An 11,272-nucleotide genomic window follows, 5' to 3' on the forward strand; every position below is an offset into this window, starting at 1 on the left:
TGTAAGGGGCTGGGAAAACAGTCGTTCACTTTCTCGGCGCAGACTTAAATCTTGCACGGCAGTTTATTAACCGCTACAGGTATGAATTCACTAAGGAGGGCGAAAATACAGGTTTTGAAAGTACTGCTTCCCAACTCACTATCAGCAGACACGACTTAGAGGGAAAGAAGAGCATAGAGGCGTTCCTAAAGATTTTGTGAGCTGCACCCTGGCTCCTAGCAGGCAGGCTGGCTGTGGTCAGTTAAGCCCTTCTGGTCCATCCAACTCCTCTCCAAGACTCTAGAATACCCAAGGTGAAATGGAGGGAGTCCTTCACTTATAGAAGAGGAAAATGAGACCCAAAGAGATGATATTTGTCCAGTATTCTACAGCTAAAGATTAAAAACAAGAGCTCTTCACTTCCAATGCACTAGTGACTCAGCCTTCCAAACCACAGATGAATTGAAAGCCACCCAACAGATCAGGTTCCCAACTTCAAAGTCCACCGAAACCAGGGTCATGTTCAGGATGGCATCCCAGTGAAGATCCAGTGGTATTGGAGTTGAAGATGAGATGATTTACAAGACAGATGTTTCCAGGGTTGGGATGCAGGCAGATCACTATCTTTGTTTGGTTCTAAGGCCCTTTATCCAGTACTGAGCCATGGAGATCCTGGTCCAGCCTACAGGAGACGGGCAGAGAAGCAGTCAAGGAGCAAGAGGTTGATTTAGAAAAAGGAGTCAAGTGACCTGGAAGAGCTAGAAGACTGGATGTTTAATCAAATATTAGCATCTTTTGCTCCCTAACATCCTCTTTTCCACTTGATATACTTACTGTAGACATTCCTTCCTTATTCCTAGGGCTGCTCTGAGTCTCCTCTAACCTCTATGCTGTAATTATTTCTTGATGCTTCTGCATTTTTTATGTATAATTTTTTTCCTTTTTTCTTGCTGAATGCAGTAGTGTCCTTAATTTCTCTGTGTGTGTGCAGTTTGCTCAGATACATCGAAACACCCGAAAGCAGGGTGTTTTAGTTCCTTTATATCTCCCACAAGGTGTTAAGAAAATGGGATTGGCTTTACACATCCCACCCAAACCTTCATCTTTAAGTGCAGGACTCACTGTCTGACAGCTTCAGGGATGTGGACTTGATCCAGGGAGATGAGTTGGGCCAGCTCCCCCAGGCTGTCCAAAAAGCGTATCTTTCGTGTGAACTTGGAACTGAAAAGAGAGAATATATCAAATATGTTTTGTACTGGGAGGATGGTTCTTAGAGACCCTTACAAATGGAAATGTGGTAAGTAGAGTGGTTAAGGCAAGAAAGGGCAAGATCTTAATTTTTATTTTGAAAATGGAGAGTAGGAGAATCCTTGTCCCAGACCTAGTACCTGATGAAGGGCCGAAGCAGTGCCAGAAATGCTTTCACATACCATGTGGCATGGACAACCACAAGGGCTCTCAGGTTTTTCCGAAGCCTGAAGAAGAATAAAATATCATCCCATTTCTTCTAGTTCCACCTTCAAACCTGAAGATCAGGTGGAGCTATCTTCTGTAGTGCAACCATCTTCTATAATGCAACCTTCTTGGCTAATTTCTAATATTCTCTGGTGATTGGGTATAATCCTTATTCCTTTGGCTGCAATCTCAGCTCCATCCATTGTATTCAACCCTCCAGCTCCTCATTTTTAGGAAACTCTCCTTTCAGAATCTCTCAGCCTGGTCTTCTCTACCCATTTTTCTCCTGCCCATACTCTCACATAAGTTCCTCCTGCAAACTTCTCTATCCCACCCTGACCAAGCTTATTTTAAAAATTCCAAATGGAAGACCAGTAAGGAGGAAAAGAAGAAAAGGAGCAAAAAGAAAGAGAAAAATAAGCAAAGGGAAGATGGTGAAAACTAAGGAGAAAAAAAGAACATCAGGAGGAAAAGAAACATACAAGTTAGGGATGAAGGAAGAGAAGAAAATAGACATGTGGAAAATGAAGTAAACGGGAGAAAGGGAAGAGCACCTTCTGTGTGCAATATGCCAGATTGATTTACCTGATATTCACAAAGGCCAAGTGGCAAAGGTATTATCATTGCCATTTTACAGAGAAGGAAACTGAAATGCTAAAGGCTTGTTCAAAATTATATAGCTAGTAAATGGTTAAAGGTGAGACTTGAAATGGTTTCCTAATTCCAAAAGAGAGCAAACAGAAGACAGGAGATGCATGGGAAGGGGTGTAGAGGGACAAAGAAAAGATGAAGGGACTAGATAGAAGAAAGAATGGAAAGATGGAAAAAAAAAAAAAAAAAGAAGAGGGAAAGTTATAGCCTTCTCTCTCATCCTAAGGACTCACCGCCTGTCCAGGGTACGGTAACACTGGCGTATCCAGCTCAGAGGTGGAACTTGGGCCCTGCTTGTGCCTCCACTCAAGTGAACAAGCAGATAATTTTCAGCTACCAGCAGCTCCAGAGTTCCCACCATATACCTGAGGAGACAGTATTGTAAGGAAGGTATGTGCTGGGTGTTTCAGAGAGTAAGAACATTAATTAGTATCGAGTCTTCAATCAGCTACTGATCTTAGATGTGGCTCTTTTACTTTTCCCTTCATAATGTCCTCCCTGTACCCCCTCTCAGGCTTTCCACCTTACCTAAACAAATGTTCCATGACATAATTGTAGTTGGGGATGCTGCTTTGGGGTAGATAACAGGAAGCAAAGAGGATGACAGCATTGAGGCCATCACCATGGTAACCTGGAAATGATTAGGGAAAATTCAGGCCACAGATATGTACTGAGAGACAGTACCTCTTTTATATGGAGGGACACTGAGGGTCTCTGGGAGTTATAGGAAAGATGCTGAGACCAACAGCTAAGTCTGCAGCTTAGGTATTTCAAGAAGCTATAGTTTTATCCCTCTACTTCCTCTAGCCATTACCTCCATGAGATAGGACTTTCTTATAGGGCTCAATGATAGTCATGTCCACTCGTCGCTCCCACTGTCCTGTTCGGAACACCCTCCAGCGATGACCATCTTCTCCAGCCACATCCCACATGCAACCCTGGCCCAGTCTTTCTGCTGCTTCACTGGCCCCCAGACTCTCTGCCCGGGGCAGCTCATCTAAAACAGAGGAGTAAGGAAGGGTCAATGTGGTGAATCTCCCCTCTTCAGTAACTTGTAACTTCCCTAGATCCGTAGAATTTACTTCTCCAAACCTCTCATTCCTCAATTTTTTCCCTCTCCTTTCAGAATCCCTCAGCCTGGTCTTGACTCTTAACTCTTTAGCCCCTGTATGTAGTTAACCCAAGTCCTTCCTGGTGTCTTTTTCATTATCCGCACCTATTCACTAGAGATGGCCTTGGGGTGAACTTGCACTATGGCAGGTCTGTGGCTCTTACTAGTATCAGGTTTGTATACCCCTCCCATATTCTCTTTCTTCCCTACCTTCCCCAGAACTGGGATTGAACCCAGGGGTACTCTACTATTAATACCATTAAGCCATATCTGTGCCCCCCCCACCCTTTTTTTAGGTACTGGGGATTGAACCCAGGGACACTTAACCACTGAGCCACATTCCCAGCCCTATTTTTGTATTTTATTTAGAGACAGGGTCTCACTGAATTGCTTAGCACCTTGCAGTTGTTGAGGCTAGCCTTGAACTTGCAATCCTACTGCCTCAGCCTCCCAAGATCCCCGGCCCTCACTAAATTGTGGACACTGGCATCAAATTGTTACCTTCCTGCCTTAGTCACCACCATATTCTCTATTTTTTTACATGCTTCTTTCTAGGTGAGCTCATCTATTTCCATGTCTTCAGTTACCATCAGCAAGATTATGACTCTCAAATTTGCCTCTTTAATGCCAACTTCCCTCCTAACTTCTGATCCATATCCCTGAATGCCTAGAGTAGACATCTCCCTTTTGTGTTTCCCTATTATTAACAAGTCAGATTCAAAACACAACTCAAAATTATTCTTTTTCTTTTTCCCATATTTCCTGGGGTTTTTTGTTGTTGTTTTTTTTTGGGGGGGCAGTACCAGGGACTGAACGCCAAGCACTTAACCACTAAGCCACATCCCCAGCCCTTTTTTGTTTCTTTATTTTAAGATAGGGTCTCACTAAGTTGCTTAGGGCCTAAGTTGCTGAGGCTGGCTTTAAACATGTGATCCTCCTGCCTCAACCTCCCAAGTCACTGGGATTACAGGCATGTGCCACTGCGACTGGCCCCATTCCTGTGTTCAGGAATGATTCCATCTATCTAGTTGCCTGAGGAAGAAAATTGAATGTCATCTGAGATTCTTTCTTATCTATCATCTCTCAAACCAACTGGACCCCACTTCCTCTTCTATCCACTTCCATAATTTTCTTTTCTTTGGTACCAGGGATTGAACTCAGGGGCAATCAATTACTGAGCCACATTTCCAGCCCTATTTTGTATTTTATTTAGAGACAAGGTCTCACTGAGTTGCTTAGTGCCTTGTCATTGCTGAGGCTGGCTTTGAACTCACATTTCTCCTGCCTCAGCCTCCTAAGCCAGTGGGATTACAGGCGAGGGCCACTGTGCCCAGTCATAATTTTCTTCTGTCATCTTTTTTTTTTTTTTTTGGTACAGGAGGTTGAATTCAGGGTTGCTTAACCATTAAGTCACAATTTCAGCTATTTTTATTTTTTATTTTGAGACAGATTCTTTCTAACTTGCTTAGGGCCTTGCTAAGTTGCCGGCTTTGAACATGTGATTCTCCTGCTTCAGCCTCCCCAAGCTTCTTTGATTATAGGCCTGGGCCACTAGGCTTCTCGCCTGGTCTTGGTACTATCCTCCTACCTGCTTTCCCTGTGTTTACTTCATTTTCCTCAATCCACCCTCTAAACTACTGTTAGAGAAATCTTTCTTTTCTCTCTACTTTTTAATTCAAATTATAACTTACTACAGGGTATCCTTCTCTTGGGACTCTTCCCCTTTTGGGAACTGTGTTTTCTTTCTATTACTCTAATAAATCCTGTTACTTTGCTCTCAAAAAATAAAAAATTATAGTGTACCACATCCATCATCTGGTATGATCTTTCCATGGCAATGAAAGAGCCGTCTCAGTGCCTAGCATGTGTGAAGCACTGGGTTCAATCTTCAGCACCACATTTAAAAAAAAAGAACACACTAAATAAAATAAAGCATGCTGTCCATCAGCAACAAAAAAGAAGTGTCTAGTCTAAAAAAAAAAAATATTTGCAATGGTATTGCAGGTGTAGATAGATAGTATAGCACTTACATAGCATACATGAGACCCTGATTTCCCCAGCACCACAAAAAACAAAGAAAAAAAAAACCTGCATAATATTTAGCATTCCATTGTATGGATGGAACACAATTGAATTTATACTGTACTGAGGGATTTTTAGTTTGTTTCCAGTCTTTAAAGTATCATTAAAGCCAGGTAGGGTAAAACATTCCTGTAATCCCAGCTACTGGGGAGCCTGACGCGGGAGAATGACAAGGCCAACCTTGACAACTTAGTGAGACTCTGTCTCAAAATAAAAAGGTCTGGGACTTTAGCTCAGTGGTTGAGTGCCTCTGAGTTCAATCCTCAGTACCAAAAGTCATTAAATTTGACTATAATTAAAACCTTTCAATGCTCCACATTGTCTATAATATAAAATCTAAACTCCTTAACATGGAAACAAGGACATGTATGATTGGGCCTTTACCTGCCTTACCCAGCACTATCTTTGGGTATACATTTTTGTTTCACCTTAGAGCCTTTCATCTGTAAACAGTCATGCTTCATACTTTGAATTCCATAACTTGCCATGCAATTGATTGAGCTGTTACTTCCACTTTGAATGCCCTTTCTCCAAATACCTGATAAATATCAACTTCAGTTTATTATTATTATTATTATTATTATTATTATTATTATTATTATTAGTTGTAGATGGAGAGCATGCCTTTATTTCATTAGTTTATTTTTATGTAATGCTGAGGATCGAACCCAGTGCACACACATGCTAGGTAAGCACTCTGCCACTGAGCTACAGCCCCAGTCCCAGTTTCAGCTCTTAACCTCAAGCTTAGAATCAACTCCTCCATGAAGTCTTTTCTAAACATCTTTAAGGCAGATGTACTTCTTTTTCTGTACTGTATGCTGTGCAAATGTAGATCATATTTTTGGTACTGGGGATTGAACTCAGGGGCAATTAACCACTGAGCCATATCCCCAGCCCTTTTTATATTTTATTTAGAGTCAGGGACTCACTGAGTTGCTTAAGGCCTCACTAATTTGCTGAGGCTTCTTTGAACTCATGATCCTTTGCCTTAGCCTCCCAAGCTGCTGGGATTACAGTGTACCACTGCGCCTGGCCAGATCATAACCTTTAACTGTAATCTAGAACCCCATTCCTAGCTCAATGGTAGCATATAACAGGCACTCAATAGAACCACCTCTCTCCTCTACTCTTGACTATTTCACATCAAATCTACAAACTCTACCTTTCCCATCTGAAGAAATCAATTTTGCTACCTTTCCTTTTATCTAACATCAGTCCCATTAAATCCATCCTGAGTTTCTACTCCTCCTCCCTCCCCGGTTCTGGGGATTGAACCCAAGGGCCCTCTATCGCTGATCAACAGCCCCAGTCCTTTTTATTTTGAAACAGGGCCTTGCTAAATTGTTGAGGCTGGCCTCAAACTTGCTATCCTCCTGCCTCGTCTCCTGAATCACTGCAATTACAGGTGTGCACCACAGTACCCATGTGCTACTTCTTCCTTCTTCCTTTTTCTTCTTCCCTTCATCCTCTTTATTTATTTATTTAAATTTTATTTACTCTGGGCTAGAAGAGTAAAAGCAGGCAGAGAGCGAGGCTAAAAGCTTCGACCCACATATCAATTTATCAGCTCTCTCTCCCCACCATGATTTATTATCTGTGTTCCTTTTTCCCACCTCTTTCCTTCAAGTCCTTTCTTTTTTTTTAAGGTTCACTAGCCACATTAAAATTGCGTGCAATAGGTCTGGGGCTGTAGCTCAGTGGTAGAGTGCTTGCTTTGCAGGTATGAGGCACTGGGTTTATCCTCAGCACTAGATAAAAATAAATTTTTAAAAAATAAAGTTATCTTGTCCATCTACAACTTAAAATATATATATATATATATATATATATATAATGGCCAGGGGCTGGGGCTGCAGCTCAGTGGCAGAGTTCTTGCCAGCACGTGTTAGGCACTGGGTTCAATCCTCAGCACCACATAAAAATAAAAAAAGATACTGTGTGTTATCAACAACTTAAAAAAATATTTAAAAAAAATTTGTTTCCCACCTTCCCATTCAAATTCATGTCCACTGTCCAGCTGCTCTGAGTCTGAAGGTGTCTCTAATTCATCTACTTCCAGGTCTGAACTGCCATCAGAAGAGGAAGATGCAGAGGAGGTGGGAGAAGCTCCATTATCTCCAGGCCCCGCAGTAAGATTCAGCTGCAACTCTGGGGCAGAAAGTCGTTTCCGCATGAGGCGCTGGCCACACAGGGCTAAAGTATTGGGGGTACCTGGTTTTGGAGGAGAAAACAAACAAAAACAACAACAACAAACAAACAAACAAACAAAAAACAGAGAAAGGAATGAGTGGAGGAATGCTGTTGGTGGCTGGAGTTCCTTATGTACGAGTGGTGATACGGGGTGAGTACTAAAGAAGGAAGCGACCCAGGGGACATTTTGGGAAGGGGAATGAAACTATGAAGGGATAGTGGTAGCACATACCATCACTGAACTAAAGTAAAAAACTTGACGCCTGTTTTCTACATCAACTACCTGGCTGTGAGTCTCTTTGAGGGTCCTCAGGATCTTCAGAAGGGCCAGTCTCCTCAGGAAGCAATCTAGAAGGGAGAGTAAAAGCGGACAGAGAGCAAGGCTAAAAGCATGGAGCCACATGTCATCAGCTCTCTTTAATCAGCTATGTTCCTTTTTCCCACCTCTTTCCTTCGAGTCTAATTCTTCCTCCCTGCCCTCCATTTGTGACCACCTTTCCTTTCACCCAGCCTTCCTCCCACTTCCTCACCTAGGGAATTCTTCATCTTGCCATTCTTCCTTCAGTTCCAATTCCTCGAGTCGCAGGGCGACTGCTTGTTCTGTTGCTTCTGCGTCTTCCCTAACCCTAAGATGGTCCCCAGAAGAAAAGATTATCATGAAGAAACCTGGAGAGTGTCTTAAGGGAGCTGGATATACAATGGAATGGAAAAACAGTTTCTGAGATAGAGGGTAGACCTTAAAAGAACTCAGTTCTTTCTGGATAAGGTGGCACACACCTATAGTCCCAGCAATTCAGGAGGCTGAGGCAGGAAGATCACAAGTTTGAGGCTAAACCAGCCTCAGCATATTAATGAGATCCTGCCTTAAAATGGAAATTATAAAGGACTAGGGATGTAGCTCAGTGGGAGAGCAACCCTGAGTTCAATCCCCAATACTAAAAAGAACTCAGATTTCTTGTCTCCTATATAGACGTTTCTCCCATCTTCTCCACTTGCTAGAAGATCACCTACTTACTGCTGGGTTTAGGAGCACAGGAAAGAGAGAATGTAAAGCTAATCTTATTCACCTGTAAAGCAGTGACTCCACCTATAATGCAAGGGTGAGAGATCACCCACATTATAATTGGCTTGAACCCAGAGACACTCCCAGCTATCCCTGGGCAGTTGGGTAAGATGGCACCTAGTCAGGCCTGCCTTTTCTCTACCATGCAGGGGAGTAGATGGGGAAAACATAGCCTAAGTAGAGGCACTGGGAAGAAGGGAAGAAGAGACTTACTGCGAATAAAAACATGGACTTAAAGACAGTTCTGGCTCAGCTTCCCTGATGGTTATTTTGGAGGGTGGGAGTTAGAAAGTAAATAATAGGCCAGTTACACTGTCATACACCTATGATCCCAGCTAGCTACTGAAGAGGTGGAAGCAGGATTATTGCATGTTTGAGGCCAGCCTGAACAACTTAGTGAGATGCTGTCTCAAAGTAAAACTAAAAAAAAGAACTGGGACTGTAGCTTAGTGGTAGACTGTTTGCTTAGCATGTGTTCACCTCTGGGTTCAATGCCCAATACAAAGAGAAAGAGGAAAGCCAGGCAGAGTGGTGTACGCCTGTAATCCAGCAGCTCAGGAGGTGGAGATGGAGAATTGTGAGTTCAAAGCCAGCCTCAGCAAATTAGTGAGGCACTAAGCAACTCAGTGAGACTGTCTCTAAATAAAATACAAACTAGGGCTGGGGGATGTGACTCAGTGGTCAAGTGCCTCCAAGTTCAATCTCCAAAAAACCCCACCACCACCCCCCAAAAAAAAGAGGGGGAAAAAACAAAGAACATGGGAAGATCTATCAGAACACAAAATACAGAACCTTCCTTTTTTAAAAAACCAGTTATAACCAGAATAGTTACTCAAGAGACTAAGGCAGAGAATCACAGGTTCAAGGCCAGTCTTGGCAACTTACCAAGACCCTCATCAACTTAAGGAGAAACTATCTGAAAATAGAAAATAAAAAACAGGGGCTGGGGGTGGGATGGGGTTGTGGTTCAGTGGTAGAGCGCTTGCCTAGCATATATGAGACACTGGGTTCTCAGCACCACACACAAATAAATAAGTAAAGGTCCATCAATAACTAATTAAAAAAAAATTTTTTTTTTTTTAAAGGGGGACTACTGGGGATATAGCTCAGTTGGTAGAGTGCTTGCCTTGCATACACAGGCCCTGGGTTCAGTCCCCAACATCACAAAAAAAGGGGGTGCTGGGGATGTAGCTCAGGTATAGTGTGTCCCTGGGTTCAATCCCTTGTTATTTTGTGGAGTTCTTTTAAGATTTTTTTTTAAAGATGGACACAATATCTTTATTTTAATTTTTATGTGGTGCTGAGGATCGAACCCAGTGCCTTGCACGTACTAGGCAAGCACTTTACCACTGAGCCACAACCCCAGCCCCATCAATCCCTTGTTATATAAAAACAAAAAAACCCCAAAATAAACCCATAAAAAAACTCAGTTCCTTACCATATTTACATTTCTTACTTGAGATTACCCTATCCCTTTTCTGAAAGTTCTTACACAATTCTCTTTTGGAGGAACCCCTGAAAAATGGGTAAGGGTTGGATAGGAAGGTCTCTCATTCCATTTCCAATCAAGTGAGCCAGGATCTTACTTACCTAAGATCTAATGTCTTTCTTGTTTCTTCCTTTACAGTCCCCATCTTCACAGGTATTCCTGTCTGTTTTAAACACTTAATGTTGTGAGGGAGCTGGCTGTCCCAGCCCCTAAGACTTCTTTACCCTTTTACGTCTCAGCTGTTGCTCTGGCCTCTGAGGAGGAGGAGGTGTAGAAGGGAGGTAACCTCATCTTCAAACAGGTTTTGCCACCTCACCTCCCAAGGAGCCGGTTTTCCCAAAAGAAAAGCCCTGCCTCCTTGTGGGGGCGGGTTTTGGGGAGGAGAGTATGTTTTCCAGAGTGGCTAGTTTTGGGTGAGTCTAAGAAGGCAATTTGTTCTTCTTTTCAGATTGTTTTTTTTTTTTAATTTTAAAAATATATTTTTTAGTTGTTGATAGACCTTTATGTACTTGCTTATTTATATGTGGTACTGGGAATCAAACCTAGTGCCTCACATGTACGAGGCAAATGCTCTGCCACTGAGCTTCAACTCCAGCCTCTCCTCTCCAGATTCTTTTTTTTTTTAAATCATTTTTATTGTTGTTGTTTATTTATTTATTTTTTTATGTGGTGATGGGGATTGAACTCAGGACCTCATGCATGCTAGGCAGGAACTTTACCACTGAGCTATCTCCCCAACCCTCCAGATTCTTTATAACCTTCTGGAAGCTGCTTTAAAAGCATGGTGTGGGGTGGGGGGCAACAGTACAAAAACCATTTTGTTTGTAAGACTATATCCTTGGGCCTATTTTTCAAGGATAAGCAAAACTGGGAAGAAAGAAGTATAAGACTGGTTCTAGGAAAAGAAACAAAGGGAAGAAAAGAAGATGAGGGGAGACAGAGCTGGCTGCTCTTATTCCTTAAAGAAGACCAGAATCTGGGTGCAGTGGTGCAAACTGTAATCCCAACTGTTCAAAAGGCCAATGCAGGAGGGTTCCAAATTTGAGGTCAACCTAGGCAGCTTAGTGAGACCCTGTCTCAAAATAAAAAAATTTCAAAAGGGCTGAGTGGGGAATGCCCTGGGTTCAATCCCCAGTACAATTTAAAAAAAAAAAAAAAAAAAAAGGAGGAGACAACAAGTACAGTAGGAAGAAAGGAGATGAATCTGTAGGAAGCTAACAATTATTAAATTCGAAGGGGAAAGCCTTGT

General features: G+C 42.4%; 1 protein-coding gene across 2 annotated transcripts; it reads right to left on the reverse strand.

Moving 5' to 3' along the window:
* Positions 1-44: 44 nt before the first annotated feature.
* Positions 45-11,172, reverse strand: Bnipl (BCL2 interacting protein like). Of its 2 annotated transcripts, XM_013361123.4 has the most exons (10): positions 10,125-11,172; positions 8,002-8,097; positions 7,755-7,819; positions 7,268-7,492; positions 2,900-3,082; positions 2,614-2,716; positions 2,319-2,450; positions 1,368-1,454; positions 1,102-1,200; positions 45-661 (listed from the first exon to the last, which is right to left on the reverse strand). In XM_013361123.4, exons 1-10 carry the CDS (start codon positions 10,166-10,168, stop codon positions 616-618), a joined length of 1,080 nt encoding a protein of 359 aa, XP_013216577.2. In that variant the 5' UTR covers positions 10,169-11,172; the 3' UTR covers positions 45-615. The 2 variants fall into 2 exon arrangements, with proteins under 2 accessions (XP_013216577.2, XP_021586111.1); XM_021730436.3 differs by lacking the exon at positions 1,368-1,454.
* Positions 11,173-11,272: the final 100 nt, after the last annotated feature.

The sequence above is a fragment of the Ictidomys tridecemlineatus genome, chromosome 11, assembly GCF_052094955.1.
Source record: "Ictidomys tridecemlineatus isolate mIctTri1 chromosome 11, mIctTri1.hap1, whole genome shotgun sequence".
NCBI lineage: Eukaryota > Metazoa > Chordata > Mammalia > Rodentia > Sciuridae > Ictidomys > Ictidomys tridecemlineatus.

Excerpts from the sequence above, each read along its gene's own strand:
- Bnipl (XM_013361123.4), bottom strand. The coding sequence starts at position 10,168 with ATGGGGACTGTAAAGGAAGAAACAAGAAAGACATTAGATCTTAG. Across the intron at positions 2,717-2,899 it reads GAAAGTCCTATCTCATGGAG|GTTACCATGGTGATGGCCTC; the intron begins GTAATGGCTAGA and ends AATCATTTCCAG. Across the intron at positions 2,451-2,613 it reads GTCATGGAACATTTGTTTAG|GTATATGGTGGGAACTCTGG; the intron begins GTAAGGTGGAAA and ends CTGTCTCCTCAG.